This window comes from Tursiops truncatus, chromosome 5, assembly GCF_011762595.2.
Source record: "Tursiops truncatus isolate mTurTru1 chromosome 5, mTurTru1.mat.Y, whole genome shotgun sequence".
In the NCBI taxonomy this organism is placed as follows: domain Eukaryota; kingdom Metazoa; phylum Chordata; class Mammalia; order Artiodactyla; family Delphinidae; genus Tursiops; species Tursiops truncatus.
The window spans coordinates 70,778,790-70,801,078 of NC_047038.1; the positions used below are offsets into that span (position 1 = coordinate 70,778,790).

General features: G+C 40.9%; 1 protein-coding gene across 6 annotated transcripts in view; it reads right to left on the minus strand.

The window, feature by feature from the left end:
* TEC (tec protein tyrosine kinase) overlaps window positions 1-22,289 on the minus strand; it is a 151,345-nt gene that overhangs the window by 40,541 nt on the left and 88,515 nt on the right. For 5 of the 6 annotated variants that reach the window (XM_073805227.1, XM_019928215.3, XM_019928209.3 and 2 more), the window contains exon 3: window positions 998-1,102. The exons of the other annotated variant lie outside the window; for it this stretch is intronic. In XM_073805227.1, the coding sequence (XP_073661328.1) occupies window positions 998-1,102 (105 nt within the window). The remainder of the gene's footprint in view (window positions 1-997; window positions 1,103-22,289) is intronic. 6 annotated transcript variants of the gene reach the window in all.

Here is a 22,289-nt window from a genome sequence, read left to right on the forward strand (position 1 = left end):
CAGCACAGAGCTCCTAGAAAACTCTTGGAATTTCCTGTGCTGAGAATGATACGGGTGTCTTTTGTTATACTAATAAAGTGACTACTGGAGAGCCCCTAGGGATGGGAGCTGGTTGCCAGTGAAGCCAACCCCATGATTAGAGGGTTGGAACTTTCAGTCCCACTACCCCCCACCTCTGAGGAGGGGAGAGGAGCTGGAGATTGAGTTCAATCATCAATGGCCGATGATGTGAACCATCATGCCCATGTAATGAAGCCTCTATGAAAACCCAAAAGGGAGCGGGTTCTGAGAGCCTCAGGTGGGCAAACATGAGGAGATGTCCGCGGACAGATGAATAAATAAAGACAATTGATACACACGCACATACACACACACACACAGTGGAATATTATTCAGCTTTAAAAAAGAAAATCCATCCACTTGCAACAACATGGTAAACCTGGAGGACATTATGCTAAGCAAAATAAACCAGAAAGAGAAATATTACATGACCTCAGATGTAGAATTTTAAACAAACTCTTAGAAATAGAGAGCAAAAAAGTGGTTGCCAGGGGCAGGTGAAGGGGGGCAATGGGGAGATGTTGGTCAAAGGGTACAAAGTTTCAGTTATGCAAGATGAATGAGTTCTGGAGATCTAAAGTACAGCATAGGGACTACAGTTAACAACACTGCATATATGAAATTTGCTAAGAAGGTAGCTAAGTATTCTCACCACCAAAAAAAGAAAACAAAAAAAGAAGGGAAGAAAAGAAAATGGCAACTATGTGAAGTGATGGATATGTCAATTGGCTTGATTGTAGCAATCATTTCACAATGTTTACATATACCAAAACATCAAATCATACACCTTAAATATATATAATTCTTATGTGTCAATTATACTTCAACAAAGCTGAAAGAAATCAATCAACAAAGCAATGACAGGAAACACTAACGTCAAATAGTAAGCATGACTAAAAGCCCAGAATTTCACTGTCACAAAAATATGCCAGCTCACCTGAAATGGATATTTATTTTGACAGGGAATGACACCATCATCATTCTTCACTATTTCCACACATCTGATTTTTGACACATCAATAAATCCCTTTCTGTACTTTTTCTGTTAAAAGAAAAAAAAAAGGAGAACCATTCCAATCATAAGTTAAGGAAAAAATGTTATTAATAATAATATTTGTTTTAAAAAAATCACTGATTCAAAATATTACGATTTCCTTAATAATTATCTAAATCATGTCTCCCTATATTGTTAAAATTATTCAAAATACTAACACTGAGGATTGTAATCAAAATAATTAAGTTCTTTAATTTCCAAAGATGAAATTGCTGTCCTTGCCCTCCTCCAAAAGCTCTAGATCTGTTTAGAAAGAGAGTCCCTTTGATTGTGCCTTCCTCTCAGACACACACTGCAACTTCTTCAACTTCTTGATGACAGCCACCCCCTCTCCCCCGAAAATGAAAGCATCAGAGACCAAACCAAACACTCAATCACAAATGCAAACTCCACCAGTTACATCTTCCACTCCAGCACACAGAACTCAGGAGGATGTGAGATGGACACAGGGCGCTCACACAAAGCCTCCATTCAGAGTCTATATTTGAATTTTCTTTTTCTTTTTCTTTTTTTTTTTTCCTTCCCTATTGCCCTTCCTCCCTGCTCAATGCAAATCTCCCTACAGCAAGTAACTAATGACATACCAAGACTCCCTCCTCTGAATCATTCAGTCTTGAGCACAGTAATCTCACATCTGAGAATTTATCCCAGGGAAAAATCCGGAAGATACAAAGTAGTATGTGCAAAGATAACTTGATATACCGTATCCGTGAAAAATTATTACAAATACAATGAAGAAATAAAAAATGTTTACTGAATTATATTAACTGATACATCCCACACAAAAAGCTGTATAAAGACTAAGGTTATTTTAGGAGGGGGTGTAGATAGTCATATGACAAAGAACAGAAGAAAAGTAGAGAAATGAAGATGAAGAACACTGGATTATTTTGGGTGACCCAGCCCTCCCCTGGCCCTAGTCATTCAAAATTGCTTCATCTAATACTCTGAAACTCCCCTCTGGCCACAATCTTTGGGGTCCCTATCCTGCTCCCAGTAACCAGCGCTGCATCCTCACTGTGACCATGTGACCTTCAGACCTGCCAACCCTCCCAGGCCATCAGCTCCCATGTGACGTCTGGCTGTCATTTCACCAGTGTATCCTCCCACCCTCCCTCTCTCCCCCTGCCACCCACCCCCCAGCACACGAATCCCCGTACCCCGGCATTTCCGTCAGCCCCCAGTTCTACGCACACCTTTTTCGACTCATGCGTGCCTGGCTGCAGAAGGTCACAAAACAATCCTAACTGTCCTCTTTGTGCTTAGCCAGGCCTTCGCTGCTGTCCTCAGGTCTTCTGTGTATCTCTAGTGGAGAGAACCTGGTGGCCTCTATGGAGCCCACCAGTCTGATCAGAGCTACAAACCCTTCCCATTCCCCTACTTCATGGAGAAGAGAACAGCTGTCCCAGGAGCACACCCCCAACTTCTTCCTTCTGCAGGTCTAAAGCACCCTAAGATTTACCCTTTTTTCTTCTCTGTCATCCTGCCTCTATGAGAAGGTTAAAAGGACACAACAGCTAAGGACGCTGTAGTAGCACTTAACAGATGTCATTTCCTTTCATGCTCACAAAATTCTCATTTTACAGATGATGAAACTGCAGCTCAGACAGGTTAAACACATTACCCAAGGATCCCAACTGAAAGCTGGGGTCCTAAAGCTCCCCAGACCTTGGATGTCCCAGCTGCAAACAGGTGACAAAATTAATGGAGCCAAGTCCCTGAGGGGGCAACCTGGATTCTGAGCATGGCCTGAGATTTTACTTCTCCTGCTTATAGACACCTTCAGGCCTCTGCCATCCATACCAAGAACCTTCTTCTGGCCCTGCTACTGCCCTAACTCTGTTCTTCCCTTGCTGAAAGAGAGATTATTACACCACCAGTCTTCATTTCCTTCCCACCCACTCCTCCTTAACCACTTGCGATCTGCCTCCCCTCTCGTCACACCTGCTAAAGCTGTTCTCAAAAACACCACCTATGACCAAACCCAAGAGCCTTCGCTCAGCTGTCTTCCGCTCAAGCTGTTAACGAGGCATTTGGGGGTGCTCCGCTCTCTTCTCCTGCAGTGGCCTTGACTTTGGGTCACCCAGGCTTTCCTTCTGCCCCTTCCACTCAGTTTCCCACAGGACAACACCTGTTCTGTGCCAGCAACTGTGTCAAGGAATATATCAAGTCCCTATAGGAAAAGCTCATTTCCTGAGCATACGGTCCAAATATGGAGCCATTTAATCCTCAGATCCTCTGTGAGATAAGTGTTATTAGACACATCTGACAGACGGAAGAAACAAAAATTAAGTCACTTGCCCAAGTTTACCTGTGGGAGAGACATACACAGCAACTTTATCATCCAACGTAGTAAGTACTGAATATTAAAAAGATGCTAAGAGAACATAGAGGAACCAAGACTTACACGATAATTTCAGAAAAGAAATTCCGATAATATCATAGGGAGGGAATGAACAGCACAGCACGTGGGATGAAACACATATTCCAGAATGACCTAGGTTGCCTCATCTATAAAACAGAAATAATAATAGTATCCACTTCATGGATACTATTAGATAGTTATGAGAGTTAAATGAGTTAGTATTTGCAAAGTGCTTAGAAGAGTGACCTGTAGTATCATATCTATGAGTGTTTGCCACATAAAATAAATAAGTGGAAAAAAAAGGTCAGTGTGGCTGAAGGACAGGGTACATGAGGCAGGATGGAAAGGTGAGCAGGGACCAGCTTGTAAAGAACCTGCTGCACAGTACCAAAGGGTCTGGTCAGACAGGGCCACCTACCCTGCTCCTGGGCCTATGCCAGTTAGTGTGCAAAAGAAACTTCCAGAGCGCCATCCTCCTATTAATAAGTCACACGGGTTCACCGTAGAAACCTTAGAAAATACTAACAGCACAAAGAAAATCAAATGACCCTGAATCCCCCAACTCTGGAGAAAATCCCTGTGGATATCATGGAGTTTTTCCAGACACTGCTCTGGGGTCATTTATCACCTACCGGCTCTCTTTCTTGAGCAGCAGACTGTGGTCGGCTTCTGAGATGCCTGTCTCCACTCACCACTTGCCCCTGTGACTAAAAGCAGCTGTCAGATGTCAGTCAATCCACACAGGAAAATTTGAGATGACTGGTATGCTGGGCTGGCTTATGCCCCCTAAATACATGTTCCATGATATATCATATATTGTATTATGCTAATATTTTGGCTTATTATTCCAAATACTTTGCTATGAAGTTTGCAGATAAAGGTTCACGCTTAAGTTGGCCATTCATTATTTTACCTATCCTGCCAGCAAACACTGATCAGACACGAAGCACAGCACTGTGTGCTGCAGCTTCAACGTTATGCAAGGGGGCTGAGGGTTTCCTCAAGAGGAATTCACAACCATATGGTAGGTGGAAGGGGAAGAGGGGAGTGATTCATCATCCAATAAAGACGAAGTCATGCGCTCATGGTATACTACGGAGTGAGACAGTGATTGGGCCAGGAAAAGCTGGGGAAGCTTTTGGGAGGAAAACTGATATTTTGGTTTTGAAAGGATAAGTAGGAGTTTTTCTTTAGAGAAAGTGGAGAAGAGAATTCAGGCAGCAAAAACAACAAAGCACTGATTTAGGGAACAGGAAGAAATGCATTATGGCTGAAGTCCAGGGTGGTTCAGGGGAAGTGTAGGAAAGGACACCAAAATGGTTATTTGAGACCAAATTAGGAAGAGGTAAGTAATGGCCATTTCACCCATTTGTAAACCAGCTTAAATGGGGAAACTAGACAAAGAGATGAAATATGACTTGCTTAAAACCACACATCAACTGAACGGCAGAACTGGGATTTAGGTGAAAGAGATCCTGCCCCTGGGCAAGTCTTACAAGATACACAGTTTTCCTTTAATTTCCAGAATTAAAATACGTTTTAAAATATCAATAACAATCCTAAATTAAACTAATTTTTTATAATTGTATACAAATATCCAGGGCTGGCCCCAGGTGTATCTACAGAACACCCAGACTCAGGTCCTCCTTTCTACACCCCTCTCCCAAGGCATCCTGAGACCCATTACACGCAGTAAGCGTTTCCCTCCAGTATTACAAGGATCCCTCCCTTTCCCTTATATCACAACTTTTGTTCCTAATGTGGCTATTCCCAGCTGCCTGTCACAGAAGGAATCTACTGGATGAATCACCTGTGCATTGCAAAGGGACCTCAGGTCAGGCGCATGGGCTTTGGAGGCAGGCAGATCCTGAGCCCAGCCACGCTCTGCCTTCTCTCAGTTCCTCTGTCTTCAGGAATAGGATAATACTCCTCACTTCATTAAGCTATAAGCAGGAATAAAGATAAGGTACGTAGGTGCTCAGTACAGTGTCTGGCACAGGGAAGTCACTCCCTAAATGGCAGCATTTACTATTAATTAGTCTTCACAACAACCCTGGGAAATTGTTAGGAAACTGAGCGTCTGAGAGGTAACAAGACTGGCTAAGAGGCTGAGCCAGAACTGAACCCAGATCTCTCAAAATCGCAAAAGCTTTTACCTGACTCCCGGTCTCTCAAGCCTGAATATTTCTGGACTCTTATTTTAGAAAAAGAAAATTATTTTATGTCAAAACCTAACAACTACAGAGCATTCACTCTGAGCCAGGCATTATATGCACCTCTCACATGGTAACTCAATGAATCTTCACATAATTATGGGAACTCTTGTCACCCCATTTTACAGATGAAGAAATCAAGACTTAAAGGGTATAATTAACTGGCTGAAAGTCATACAACAAACCAGGACCTGAACTCTTAATTCCAACCCTGAATTCTTAAGTGCCACGTACACTTTAGTAACTTGATACCACTTAACTAAGTACAAACATAAACTCAGTGGAAATTTCTCATGCTTATAACTCTTAACAACTATAAGAATGTTAAGAGTTCACAAGTTAAGTGCAAACAAACTGGACAATAAATAAGATTTAAACTAACAGCTTACTTGATTGAATGTGATGGCTGGGGTGTTTGCTGGAATTGAATCCCTCTCCCCAAACCAGTTCGTCTGGCGTCCTCAGGCTTGCAATACTGTGTGCCATGTGACGGCCTCTTCCTCCCCTCTCTTACTTCCAACTATCGAAGTACGCACATCTGTTTGCACACACGCTGTCAGCCTATCATTAGGCCTCCATTTGGTCCCACTAAATTGTTTAGTCAGCCTCTGTTCTTTCTCCATAGGACACAACAATTGAAACAGACCATAGGGCTTCCCTGGTGGCGCAGTGGTTGAGAGTCCGCCTGCTGATGCAGGGGACACAGGTTCGTGCCCCGGTCTGGGAAGATCCCACATGCCGCGGGGCGGCTGGTCCCGTGAGCCATGGCCGCTGAGCCTGCGCGTCCAGAGCCTGTGCCCCGCAACGGGAGAGGCCACAGCAGTGAGAGGCCCGCGTATCGCAAAAAAAAAAAAAAAAAAAAACAGACCATAAATACAAACACAAATATGGCTGCTGACGTGGCATGTTTAGTGACAAGGGACCATCCAGAGAATACAGACAAAAGATATGTTATATACAATAAAATATAAAATAGAATTCCTAGATCTTGCAGTCCTCAGCAGACGGACAGCACCAAAGCTTACTACTGTCATTCACTGTATTCCATCATGATCATTTCTTCACTCAGCCACATTGATTAAAGATTGATTCTGGCTTCCTTTCTTCTACCATCAGCGAGGCACAGAGGTACCAAAGAACCATGATACAGACTTAAAAGAGTTCTAGTCAACCCTTGAAAAAAGAAAGAAAATGATGTATTCTACCAAAAATCTCCAATGAGCCAAAGGTCTATTTTATACACGAAGGTTCTTTTCCCTTTCTACTCAGAACGGAGTTAAAAGAAAGAGTTAAAAGAATAGGCCTCAAGGGCAGCAGGACACATTAATCATGAGAAAGAAAGAAAACCTCAAGATGGATATGACTTTTTTTTTTTTTTGAGGATACTGGGAATAATTTTGATGTAGATCTTTCTGGTATCAGGAGAAGTAGAATAAATAAAATAAAGGCATTTCCAACTTGGTGATTCTATGATGAAACATCCCCTCTTTGCTAAGTACGAAATTCTAGTGAAAAGTGGAAGAAAGCAAAACCAAAAACGTGGCATCCTAGTATTGTTTTCCTCCCTTTTAATCAGCTCATAATAATAACTGACATAGTGGCTTTACATTTTATAAAGTGATTTTACACTAAACAAACACATAAAAAGGGTACTTTAACATTAAGAAGCCAGTAGTTACATACATAAGCATGGCTTAATTATGAAGATTATGGTTTCTAAGATAACATCCAGAATAAAAACAGGATAAATTATAAGGAATCTGAAGGCAAAAAATTTCATTTTCAAAATCACACAATAATCTTCATATAAGATTGTGCTGATATAGGTAATTATAAGGTTTCTGGAGATAGTTTTTCACTGTATTCAAAGTTAGAGTTTTTATTCCCCCCTGAGTGATCACTTACTCTTATGATTTTTCTATACTTCTGGCAACCCTCATGCCAACTCCCTTCTGCGACCCAAGGGAACTTTTAAAAACTAATACCAGGTATGTTTTATTATAGTTGAAAGCAAAACTTACTAATGTAAGTATTTTCAAATAAGTCTAAAACTGATTTACCTAGCTTAGTTCTTTTTTTTTTAAATAGAGTCACAGATTTATTTATTTATTTATTTTTGGCCACGTTGGGTCTTCGTTGCTGCGTGCGGGCTTTCTCTAGTTGCGGCGAGTGGGGGCTACTCTTCGCTGTGGTGTGTGGCCTTCTCATTGCAGTGGCTTTTATTGTTGCGGAGCACGGGCTCTAGGCACGTGGGCTTCAGTAGTTGTGGCACATGGGCTCAGCAGTTGTCGCTCGCAGGCTCTAGAGCGCAGGCTCAGTAGTTGTGGCACATGGGCTTAGCTGCTCCGTGGCATGTGGGATCTTCCCGGACCAGGGCTCGAACCCGTGTCCCCTGCATTGGCAGGTGGATTCTGAACCACTGCGCCACCAGGGAAGTCCCAAAAGTGACTTTAAATACAAAGTCAGAAGTTATTAGGAAAGAAACTTGTCAAGTCAATTAACTTTTAGAAATATTTATGTGAATAATACGTACAACAATTGACTTTATTGCTAGACTCAAGGCTCTCTTTACTTACCTACATGGACTTTTTTTTAACTTACTGAACATGCCAAAATATTTTGAGTATTGTTTAATATTTTAACACAGCAGAGTCAATGTGTCATAATGGTTGAGAGCACACCTTCATTATCAGGCAGACCTGCATTTAAATGCCAGCTTTGTGGCCCAATGCAAATTAATTGACCTCATTTAGTCTCTATTTCCTCATTTGTAAAATGGGGTTATTAAAATAACTTATCTCCTAGATTATTGTGAGGATTAATTGTGATACACTCATAAAGCACTCGACACAATATCTAGCCCATCGCAATCACTAATATGTTATTAGTATAATTTTTTTGCCTTTAGATAAAAGATTTCTAAAATTTTTCAGCACTTAAACCCTTTTTTCCCACAAATATATCAGAGGATTTAATGGAGATATTTTAAATACTTTACTGGCTTTTACATTGTGTCTTTAGGTAACATAGCAATGCTTCTCTACTCTCTCCTCAGAGGAATTCAACAAACACTCCAAGAACTCAAAAAATCTAGGAGTAGACAATTAAGCTATAATGCATAAAATACTGCAGAGCAAACTAGGGAACTAGGATCATAGCAGAAGCGCTCTTTCTCTTGAAATAAAACAATATTTTAAGAAGCTATTTTTTAAGAGTCATGTACCACAATGTTCATTGCAGCTCTATTTACAATAGCCAGGACATGGAAGCAACCTAAGTGTCCATCAACAGATGAATGGATAAAGAAGATGTGGCACATATATACAATGGAATATTACTCAGCCATAAAAAGAAACGAAATTGAGTTATTTGTAGTGAGGTGGATGGACCTAGAGTCTGTCATACAGAGTGAAGTAAGTCAGAAAGAGAAAAACAAATACCATATGCTAACATATATATATATATATATATATATATATATATACATATATATATATATATATATGGAATCTAAAGAAAAAAAATGTTTATGAAGAACCTAGGGGCAGGACAGGAATAAAGATGCAGACGTAGAGAATGGACTTGAGGACACAGGGAGGGGGAAGGGTAAGCTGGGACAAAGTGAGAGAGCGGTATGGACTTACATATACTAACAAATGTAAAATAGATAGCTAGTGGGAAGCAGCCGCATAGCACAGGGAAATCAGTTCAGTGCTCCGTGACCACCTAGAGGGGTGGGATAGGGAGGGTGGGAGGGAGACACAAGAGGGAGGAGATATGGGGATATATGTATATGTATAGCTGACTCACTTTGTTATAAAGCAGAAAGTAACACACCATTGTAAAGCAATTATACTCCAATAAAGGTGTTAAAAAAAAGAGAGAGAAAGAAGCTATTTTTTAAAGTAATTAGGCCCTATCTATTGATTACCACAGAAATGCAGGAAAAGTCCAGCAACTACTTAGGACAATATTTTCTGAGCATCTAATAATTGCTAGAAAATGTGCTAAGCACAAGAGACATGGAGATTAAAAAATATGGCCACTGTATTTACCCGAGAGAAATGAAGGCATCTGACCACACAAAGACTTGTACAAGAATATTCACAGAAGCTTTATTTGTATTAATTGAAAACTGGAAACAACCCAAATGTCCATCAACAGGTGACTGGACAAACAATGAAATACTTCACAGTAATAAAAAGAAATGCAATATTGATACAAAAGATGAATGTATTTCAAAATAATATGCTAGGTGAAAGAAGTTAGCTTTTTAAAAAGAGTACATGCTAGGGCTCCCCTGGTGGCACAGTGGTTGAGAGTCCACCTGCCGATACAGGGGACACGGGTTTGTGCCCTGGTCCGGGAAGATCCCACACGCCGCGGAGCGGCTGGGCCCGTGAGCCACGGCCGCTGAGCCTGCGCGTCCGGAGCCTGTGCTCCGCAACGGGAGAGGCTACAACAGTGAGAGGCCCACGTACCGCAAAAAAAAAAAAGAGTACATGCTATATGAGTTTATTCTAAAATTCTCATACATGCAAACTAATCTATAGTGTCAAAAATCAGATCAATGATTACCTAGGGATAGTGGGAATGAAAGAGGAGGTATGAATTACAAAAAGCATGGGGAAATTTTGGGGGGTAATGGATATGTTCATTATTTTATTGTAGTGATAGATTCACAAGTGTATACATATATCAAAACTCCTTAAATACTAAAAATAGCATTTCCTTTGCTGCTTGTGTTACAAACTACACAATGAAGTTAGTGAGTTTCAAATGTTATATTAGTCATATTGATGCTTATATACATGTTTAGGCACAGGTAGCTATACCGTGAAAATGATAGTAGTTCAGTAATATAAAATAATAAAAGTCACATAAGTGTCATAGGCAGATTTGTATCTGGTTTTTTCCCCCCAGAAAATATTTACTGTAAATTATTTTCTACTTTGGGATAAAAAAAATTTTGTAATTATATTCAAACTATAAATATGTGTGTGTGTGTGTGTGTGTGTGTGTGTGTGTGTGTGTGTATATACGCCAAAAATTTCTAGTGCTGGGCACAATACTCATTGTTCCAGCAGGAGGAATAATTCGATACTCTAAACTGCTGAAAATCTTATAAGTCTCCTTACATGATCTGTCTCTGGTGCAATTCCTATTACAGTATAAACAGTAGAAATTTGATGGATATTTTTCTTATTTCAGTAAGAAACAGGAATGATTAAGGGAAAAGTTACTTTTTCTTATGTCCTATAAAAGGACAAAAATTCTACAATTTTGATAAAATTTGTTAAATACCTGGGAATAAACTTTATAAGAAATAAGTAGAACATATATGAAGAAAAATAGAAAACCTCACTGAGAGATATAAAGGAGAATTCTAGGTAGGCAATCTAAACAACCATAAAAAAACCTCCTCAAATAATATAATTTAAATACATGCAGTTAACTATATATTGATTATAACCTCAATAGAGCTGAAAAAAATATGGCTGCGGCCATCAGGGACCTTGACATCTGGGAACATTTGGAAACTAAGAAATTCTTTGCTAATAATTTAGTGTTACAAATCATAGACTTAAAAAAGGAAAACCGCAATGACAAAAGAAAAAAATAGGTATAAAAATTAAGCAACATAACTTCATAATGGGCCAGAAGTAGGCAATCAATCAGCTCTCAATTAAATAAAGGCTCTGCCTTAGTATTTATTCTGATTTAGAAACAACTTATCCATTCACCTGATTCATCTAGTACTAAATGAATTTCTGGTTAAAAAATAAAATTAATTTAATACCTTCCCCCAAAGCTGGTGCCCGGTTCTACACTCCTCTTTCTTCCTTTCTCATCATCTGCTTCTTCGAGGCAGGCGTGGTAAAGGTCACCAACTGGAAGGTCAATGAAGACACACCCACCTCCTCCTCAGCACCTGGCACGTGCCCAACAACTTTTTGCATAAGTGCATGAATGAATGAGGACATAAACGAACAGGAGGCGATTCAGCTAAGTGGACAGGAGGCCTTCCTTAGGTCTGATTTCACAATATCCAGTCACAGCCACCACTTTTCTGTGACTATGCTGTTTCAGAGAATAATTTCGGCTAGCTTTATTTCTGCCCCTGCTCTCTCAGACATATGCCATCCCAGGGGGGCATAGGCATGCCACAAATCACCAGGACCTAAGAGACCCTTCCTCTGCCCCTCTGTTCAATCAAAGCACACTGCTGCACGTGTGAATACCAATTAACAGAGTAACTGTCACGTTACAATCCTGAGACACAACTCTATCAAGGGACCCCTCCTCAACCACAGAGATGGTAATCCCTGGATATGTCTCTGCAAATCTCTGCCTTTTTTGTTTGTCTGTTTGTTTAAGTAGGAAAAGAGAAGAAACAGAGAAAAAAGAGAGAAGGAAGGTCCTTTAACCTAGGTTTCAGTTCTCAAGTTTCTACGGTTAACAGTGACTAGTAGAACTTTGCTTCTGTACTAGGGATTCTGTGTGCCTGTGTGTGTGTGTGTGTGTGTGTGTGTGTGTGTGTGTGCACGCATGCATTCTGAGGCTCTCCAGTAGACACTTCGTGTGTTCAGGGTTTTTTTTTAATGACATTTTATATCTTTATGAAAGTGGAAATAACTAGAATCACACGAAAGTGATCTCTTATCAAGAGGAACTTGGGAGACAGAAGCTTTGTGAGTTTCTGGTGGGTGAGAATTACAGACAGCAAACAGGGCAAAATAGAAAATTCCATTTCCAGGATGGGTGGTAGGTGGCAGAGGCAATTAGTAATGCCAACACACGAGGCAAACTCTGTGGCTTTTGCATGTGGTATGAACCCACAGCTGCAGCACGAGTAGGGGTACGATTCTCATCCCCACTCCCAGTATCCCCATCATGACCAAAGGGATTGATGAATCCAGAGAAATCAGAGCCCCAGGAGTGGGAAACCCCTGTGGCAATTGCCCCACACAGCCTCACACTAGGAGGCTGACCCGTGATATATACGCAGGACTGAGTTTCTGGGCAGGGAAAAGGCTGGGAGGCTCATAGCCTCTTGGGAAATTGACCTCCACACTGTCCACACCGGACCAGTTCCGCCACTAAGAAAAATCTGTCTGCTTGTCTGATGTGAGTGGACCACAAAGGTGTTTCCAGACAAGTATGAACTGGAGATGTGATTTCTTTAACACTGAACCGAGCTCTGCTAGGGTCCTGCAAGACCAGAGCATTAGCTTGGTCTTTAAATAAGCTTCCACTGGACCATATACAATATTTCTCTAGTTTTCTCCAGTGTTAAAGGGATCACCCTGGAGTTTGTTTTCTAAATACCTTTAAAATATTCAACGGGCTATAACAGTAGCTTCCCTAGACTGCTTGCTGCCCCTGAGAAAGCGACATCCCTCCTTTTTTTCCTATAAAGATAATCGGTCGTCCTAGGAAAAGTTCCTTCCTTTTGCTTCTACTGGGGCCTAGGGGCTGGGGGTGAATGGGAGGAGGGTGAGCAGGTGGGCATGGGGAGAAGGAATCACCAGGAGAACAGCAGCAACAAAGAGAAAATGTGTATCTTGGATTGAGGTCTCTCATAAGGAAAGATGAACTGCCCATCAATTCTCCCCAGTAAGATATCCAGAGAGAAATATACAAAATTGCCTAGTTCCACAGGTTTCTGGAGGCCTAACAGGTGCCAATCACTGCTTTTACTATGGTTTTTATAGGGATATTCACTTTGTGTTACAAAACTTTGGTTTTTTTGTAACACACAAAACAAAACTTTGGTAAAACTTTGGTAAAACGACCTCTTAATTGCAAACATTCTACAGATAAAATTATTTTTAAAACAATTTCTTCCACTAACTGGGTATGCTTTATGACATCAAGGAAGTTCTGTTGATATGTTTTGAGGTGTAATGATAGTATAAAGGTTAAGATGCTTTATGACATCAAGGAAGTTCTGTTGATATGTTTTGAGGTGTAATGATAGTATAAAGGTTAAGATGCTTTATGACATCAAAGAAGTTCTGTTGATATGTTTTGAGGTGTAATGATAGTATAAAAGTTAAGATGCTTTATGACATCAAGGAAGTTCTGTTGATATGTTTTGAGGTGTAATGATAGTATAAAGGTTAAGATGCTTTATGACATCAAGGAAGTTCTGTTGATATGTTTTGAGGTGTAATGATAGTATAAAGGTTAAGGTGGAGACTCTGTCTTCTGGAGGTAGATACTGAAGCATCTGTAGAAGAAATGGTATGATTTCTATATGATAATGAGAGTGGGAAGGATTTGCTACAAGATAATGGAAGTGGGGGGAGGGAGGATGACTGGGGGTTATTTGGCTGAGTGCTGGATACATGGGGGGTCACTGCACTATTCTGTCTACTCTTGAGTATGTTTGAAAAGTCTAAAAAATACTTCTTCCCATCACATTTTAAAAAATCCTGATCAAAGCAGTAGTTGGATCTACTTACAAAAATTTTTTGTGAGAATATAGAAAGGGTCCATTATAAACGGGTAGAAAGTACAGATGGGCAAATTGCTTAACTACGACTACTAAAGCTTTAGCTATCCTTGTGGTATGGTGTTACTCTGGATTCAGAAGAAGAATCAACACAATCCCTGATGTTCACACAGTGCTCTCAGAGGTCATGTTTATACAGCTCCCTGCATCCATCAATCTCTAAGTGCTCCAATTTTAATTATAGATCTACTGATCCTGATCAAGTAACGAGTTATTTAGCATCTGCATTTTACAATTAGGTAAATGGGGCACTGAGGTTAAACCAATTGATCAAGGGCAAATGGAGAAGATACAGAACTCTAGGCTGCACTGCTCTACTCTTCATTGACTATCACAGCTGGGGGCCATAATTAAACTATTCATCCCTCTTAGTTTGCTACTGCTAATACAATTAACCCTCAAATAATCTAGTAAAAATTAATCCATGTTGCAGAATACATGGCCATTCCAAGAGATGCTCCCCAATGCCAAATACAAGATCCTCACAGCCTAGCAGCCAGGCTATACTCACCGTGAGCCCACCAGCACCTGTGATGGGGCATTATCTGGTTGATTTTCTCTGAGGGACCACATCACACCACCTAGACGGCAACCAGCCTCGCAAGGCTTTCAAGGAACTTGTAGGAGTTACTGTAGCAACTCCAGTGAGTATATCTGAAACCACCATATTACCAAGCACAGGCTTTTAAGTGGATTCAGAAAGAAAGGTGGCTTTTCTCATCAATTCACTAAGGTAATATTAGGTCAAACCAGAAGAAACTGCTATTTTTGTTGTCAAAAATGATCAAATATTAGTAATTTCAGATGGTTCCATTTAATAGATTTGTACCCTTAGAACATTTTGGTCCTACTCACATACCTCACACTCTGAAATAAAAGCAGCCTGTACTTTTTCTAACTTCTGCATATCATAAATGCAGTTATCATTTGTGAAACTCTTGTTGGGTACCTGATGTCCATAATAGATGGGTAGGGGAACAGCACCCACCTGGTGTGCTCACCACCAGCACCCAGCACAGCCAGAACTCAATCAATATTTGGTGTGGACAACCCAGGAAAATGTTGGAATTATAATTAGATTTAACTTAACCAAATTAAAGCATCAGACAGTTAATCTAGAGTAAGCTCAATTCTTTTAAATCACACACTATTTCAATTGCCAAATTGATAGTTATTTCATTGTTGCATGTTTCATGGATATCACAATTGTGCACTTTGTAAACTTTTCATTCCTAGTTATGAAAGGAAGTAGGTCACAATGAATCGTTTATGTCCCCAAATCAAGTCTTACATTCCATACACAGGATATTAAACAAAGTCTGGAATTAACCCACATATCCTCAGACCTTTCTATTATCTCCCCTACACCTCCTTACCCTTCCAGCTCTCACAGTCAACATTTACGTAGTATCTGCTCCTGTTCCCAGGAATTTCCAACTGATTGGGAAGAGATGATTATTCATAAAGCAGTGTGAAAAGTTCTTTCCCGAACAAAATGCAGTGGGACACAAAGGAAGAAGAGGTTAATTCTTCCAGAAGAATGGTCAGAGAAGGCTGCACGGAGAAGGTGTCTCTTTGAGCTGACTGAGCCTTGAATCATGAACAAGAGTTTTCCAAGCAAAGAAAGGAGAAAAAGTATCACCAACAGCTAGAACATCATAAGCAAAGGTGTGTGGTTACAAAAGAGCACGGCAGATCTAGGGATGTCAGTGTACCTGTATGTTCAGATGTACTGAGGAGGAAAAGTGGAAGAGGCAGGACAGGAGGCTGGGAGGGTGAGAAGGGACCACATTATGAAGGGCTCTGTATATAGGGCTAAGGGGTTGCACTTAATCTTCAAGGCAATGAGGAACCATGGCCTGGAATGATTATATTTTGGCATGCAAGGACCCAGGCGGTTAAAGACACAAAACTAAGCCTGGCTCTGTTACTTGGTGTGCTATTCGTCTTTGGAGGAAGAAACCTGGGTAGCTTCTGAAAAACAAAAATGAAAGGACAAACCATTTTTACTTTGTTTTACATATCTTATACCTCTTCAGACTAAGAACCAGCAGGACTCTAACAAGAGCTTACTGCTTAAGAGCAAAGACTGGAGCCAGAATGCCTGAGTTTGAATCTCAGCTCTGTCACTTACTTGCTGTGTCTCGTCAGACAAGCTACTTAACCTCTCTGTGCTTTAGTTCCTTTCGCTATACCATGGGGTGACTAATAGCACCACAACTTCATAAGTTTGTTGTAAGAATTAAAGAGTCAATTCATGTTAAGCTCTCAAAACAAAGCTGACAAATGGTAAATGCCTGATAAAATTAGCTATTAATATTATTTGAAAAAAATATTAGTCCTTAGGGAAAACAAAGGAAAAGTCACTAGTTCTGTTAAAGGAAAGACCCTCACACCTACCTTCTAGACCCTAGGAAAGATCTTCTGAGAACTGATGTCAAATTTGATTGTATCTTAGAAAATAAAATGGCATGAATGAGATCCTTCCCTGGGTCATGACAAATATCAATTCCCTAAAACGACAGGAGGATATACTAGAAATGACCAGTATCCACCAACATCCACTCTTTTCATCCAGAAAAAGAGATTAACCTTTACTTCATAGGTCTGATAATTCTGTTTTTAAAAAGGACGGTTGATGCTTCATGTGACTGTGCTATTTTTGCCTTTTGAGGCTATTTTAGCTGTCTTACAGTATGAAACCAATAATGAATCAGCAACTGACTATATACGCACTTCCTTTTTACGTTAGAAACAGTTGATCTCTGGTAACGCACAGCCTTTACACACAGCAGCAGAGAACACCTTTGGCCAAAAATTTCTCTTCCTTCAAAGTATAATAGTAGTATTACAAAGAAATACTTCTACCAGTTTCTTAGGCTTTCTTGAGGGCTAATTCTTTTTCTGTTGAATATAAAGACTAATGTAAGTATGACTCAGACAGTCTCAGCTGGATTCCTGGCTCTGCCACGTTCTGGCTCTACAACCTTGGGTAAGGTACTCAACCTCCCTGTCCTTCAGTTTCCTCATTTGTAAAATGGGAATGATAACTGCATCTACCTTATAAAGTTCAGAGGATTAAAGTTAATACTTGCAAAGCACATAAGACCATGACATATGGTAAGCACTCTGGAAGTATTTGGTAAATTGAAAAAAAAAAAGCTTACAAGAAAGTCCCAAAGCCCTCTGCCCCTAAACCGAGAAGGCAATCTTGATTTTCACTGTGCAAAAGGATGTGCACTCAGCAGGTCATCAGAGTACTGACTAAATTTTAAAAACCATTGCACTTACATTGCTGTCTTCCTCAATCATTCTGTAATCTAAATACTTGGGTTTATGCTTCCATGGACCTTTCGGCTCTTGAGATTTTATTTAGGTTACCTTAAAGACAGTGCAGAACATAGAGATTAATCATAGTAAACATGAATACTAAATTGAAGAACGCTTAATGACCAGACAGCTGTTTGGCAAATAGTTCGTTGACCCAGCAGACTTAATTCTGCTCCTGTTGGAAAAAGACTCTGTCTTGATTCTTCTGACTTTATACTGGTTGTAAAAGAAACAGAATAATAGAATAACATGTTTTTCTTGTTTAACTGGTAGTTGAATATAGAATTTAGGTAGAATGGTTTTTCTCTTTTCGGAATGTTTTGTATTTGAACCTTAATAAAACTTAACATGCAAAAAAAAAAAAAAAGGATGTGCATTCAGGAACCAGGAAATGATAAAAAGGATAATGCTTTCCATTGCCTCTGTTTTTAAAGTAGAAATATCTTCCCTCTTAAATTTTTTTTTGGCCCAAACAGACAGAATAGTTTGAAATATTCTGTTTGCATACAAATGGCCTTGCAGGGTAGGTATTTTCTCCATTTACAGATAAAGAAACTGAGACTCAGAGAGTTTTATCAACTGACCAATGTCACAGCTGGTAAATGAAAGATCCAGGATTCAGAGCAAATCTGTCTGGCTTTAAAGCCTGCTGCACATCCCCTTGGGAAGCTAACTCCTTCTGGGATAAAGAGAATTAAATGGATTAGATCTGATGATTTCAAATTCACTTCTCTAGTCCCAACTTCTCACTTGGGCCTGATTCAGTATCTCTGACTACGTAGCAAGACACTTCTCTTTATGTCTTTCATTTATATCTCTTTAACATGATACAGAATAAATTCGCCATACCCATCCTTGAACCTAAATCCCATTCAATCATTCAACAATCATTTATTATCTACCCCAGGTCAAGTACTGGGCTAAGCAATGCTTTCACCTGCCTTGTGATTAGTTAAGAGTCAGAGACTGAAAAAACAATTGTACTAATAATTTATTGAACAGAGATACGTGGTAAAAAGCACAAGATGATATTATACATGGAAAACGAATCTAACCTGGAAGATCAGAGAGGCTGCACTGAGCAAGTGATATTCAAGCTGAAACCTGAAGAAGCTAGTCAGTCAAGGGAGGGGATGCATGGATGCTGGACAGAGGACACAGCTAAAGTACATGCTGTAATGTGGAAAGGAGCCTCTAAGGAGCACAAAGACTGGTGAGCTGGAAGGTTACAAGTGAGGAAGAGAAGGAATTGCAGATGAATGTAGGCGGATGGGCAGGCTACTGGACCAAAGGCCTGCTGAGGTCTTGTGAGGTTTAAATAAGGGATAATGAGAAGTTTCTGAAGGGTTTTAAGCAGGAGAAGAACATGATTGTATTTGTGTTTTTAAAAGATCACTGTGGCCATTATGGACCACAGACTGGAGAGGACAAGAGTAGAAAGAGGAACCTATTAGGATGTGACAGAGATCCCTAGTTGTCTAGCCACAATCCACTTCTCAGCAGTAACAGAACCCTAACTTTTAGTTGTGTATATTAATATTCAGAATAAAAGACTATTTCTTGGCTCCCTTTGCAGCGAAGTACGGCCATGTGGCCAAGTTCTAGTCAATGAGATACAGGCAGAAGTCTGTATGGAACGTAAGGGAAGGCTGTTAAGGAAAATCGACTCAGGTGGGAGAAGTACCCTCTTGCTTTTCTTTCTTCCTTCTTCCAACCTGCAATTCAGAGAAGACGGCTGCAGCACCAGCAAAAGTCTTGGGCCAAAATAAAAGATATAAACTAGGATGATAGAAGGGAAAGACAGGCTCCAAGATCCCTGGGTTGCATCTACCATACCAGTTTAGGACAGCCTGCCTCCAGTCTTTGTCTTTTTTCCACCTTGACAGAGAAAAAAAATTCTGTTTTATTTAAGCTATTGTACTATTATTTAGGGGGTTTGTGTGATATATAGCCTAACTCCATCCTAACTGGTACAGAGGCTACTGTATTCATCCAAGAAGAGGCAGGGGTGGTTTGGATCATGGTGGTGGTAGACATGGGAAAAAGTGGCAGGACTGAGATTATATTTAGAAGATAGAATCAGCAAAATCTGTTGAGAGTCCAGACATGAGAGAGGGTGAAGGAGAGGGGTAAGGTCAGACTGACTTCCAGGTATCTGGCACAAGCAGCTGGGTAGACCACGGTACAGTTATTGAGGTAGAGATGGTAGGGACATCCTGAGTTTCTTTTCAGACATTCTGAATTTGAGATGCCTATGGAAACTCTGAGGCCTCAGAATAGACATCAGGCTGGGAAACATAGTGGAGACGTCATTCGCACATAGATGCCAACCCAAAGCCACTGGAATGGATGGTGTCTCCTAAGGCAAGTGCAGAGTGAGAAAAGCGGCCTGAGAACAGACCCTTGAGGAACGCTGATTCTTGAAGGAGACAAGAACCAGTAGCCAGAAAGGAAGCAGGAAGACCGTGGAGTTCACCCCAGGAGATAAACGCCATTACTCATTATATGAACCAGAAGGGCTAGGGGCCATCAAAGAGGCAGGGAGATCACTTCCATGTGGCATTGTAAGAACACGGAAGCAGGGTCTAACAGACAAAGACGGGCCAGGCAGAGGATAAGGAGAGAGGAGCAAGGAACAGGAGAAGCAGAATGTTCTGAGAGTCTGGTGTGGTGGGAGCGAGCTCCGAGACTGGAGAGGGACTTTGGAGGGGCTACATTCTGGGCAGATGGGAGAGGCGGAATCATCCCCTTCCCCCGACACCCCGAGAATCAAGAGCCCGGTAGGTGTTCCTCCTCTCACAGCCAGAGTCATAGGTGGACCCCAGGCTGCCTGGCTCCAGCCCACCATGGCTTGTTTGAAGGTAGGCAGGCTTCATCCACTATACTGGAACTCCTTTCAATTATCCTAAATTTTCTGCTGTCAGTTAAAAGTTTTAAAGGAGTGTGGGGCTGAGGGTCAGGAATCTTATGGACTCAGAGCAACAAGAGAAGTCAAAAAGAAGGATTTCTCTATACCGAGGGTTAACACTAACAGCAAGGTTACTAACTTTACTTCAAGACTCACTATATGGCAGATCGTGTTTTAAACTCATTTAGTGCATGTTTTAGAGGCGTTCTCTCAACTGATTCCCACAACAACCCTGTGAGGTAATAACTATTATTGTGCCCATTTCACAGATGAGGAAACTGCGGCACAGAGCAGTTAAGTTCACTTGTCCAGCTTCATATGAGCTACTGAGTGACAGAGCCCGGAACGGGAACACTGGCCATCTAACATCAGAATCAGTGCTTCTTGTTTTAGTTAGAAAGCTTGCTTTCCTTAACTCCAGAAAAGAATATTTCCAGCCATAACATTAATTAGTGGAAACATAATGATGTAAAGCCATAAGCAGGATAATAACTACTTCACTTGAGAGCTGAGGGAAATGGCCAAAGAAAGGTAAGTTGTTTTCTTTCTTTGACTGGTCTGTCTGGTGACTCAGAATGAAAGGAACCGGGTTTTAGTCAGCCTGGCCTGCTCTCTTCCAGTACTGTTCTTCTAGAGCAGAGCCCCTGGGAATGTGCTTATAACAACTGGACACAATGTAGACAATTCAGTCAGTCTGTGCACATAAGAACAAAAGAAGGTGTGACCCCAACATGTAACCATGACACAGAGGAAGTCAGATGGAGGAAGCTGTTCCACTTTTAGTCAAAGTTCACAGAAGTAAAAGTGAGTTGGAGGCAAGGTGTCTGGGGCACTGGAAGAAAAGAACCAATATTTCCACTGGAGATACAAATAGCAGACCTCAGTACTTCAAATGAAGGCCTTTCAAGAGAGAACAGTCACTGAGAAGTCAGAGTTGGGGTTGTGAAGCTACACAGAGATGTCTGGGCTAAGCAGTTATAATGAATCATGATTTGGAGGTTCTGGCTGAACCCAGAGAGCCCTTCCAGCACAGAGGCCTTACAGATGGTACACACACACACACACACACACACACACACACACAGGGGCTGAGTATCACTGAGGATTTGCACAACTCAGCGCATCATTATTAGAAACCCAGCTCACATCAACTTTGACGCAGGCGCTGGGAAGGGAAGCTGGATATACTGATAAGCAGACATGGTCTCTGCCCTTTCTCAACTTTCTTTCCTATTTTTGCATTTGGTTAGCATACAGAAAAGAGTTAACACAGCAGGCTCGAGACTGCTACTCTTAGAAAGGCCTACTTGCCGGTTCTGCAGTTGGCCTGGGCTGGCATCTAGGAACTCTGACTTTGGGAAGGTCCCATCATTCCCAGCACTGATAAGAACTGCTCACTGGGCCTAAACTGTTTGTACAGACAATTTGGTTTATGCTGAACACCTGCTTTTCCTTCTGGAGTCCGGAATTTTGGTTCATGCTAGGGAAATGGTGCCTATTTAACCAACCGGTCCCCTAATGAGCTTCCTGGTAGGCACTATTTCATATGTGCTGTCAGCTCACTGTTGGAGGTTTAAGCACATTCAAGGTGACTCCGCTGAGAAAGGACTCTTGCAAGCTCATGCCTGGTTTCCTCAGGATTTCGCCTCATGTGCCTTTTCCCTTTGCTGATTTTACTTTGTATCCTTTTGCTGTAATAAATGAGTCATGAGTACGATAATATGCTGAGTCCAATGAGTCCCCCCAGCAATTAATCAAACCTGGGGGGTGGCCTTAGAGATCCCTCCATCTCTCCAAAACAGCTGGTAAACTGAAATGAACTTTGAAGTAAGAAAGACCTG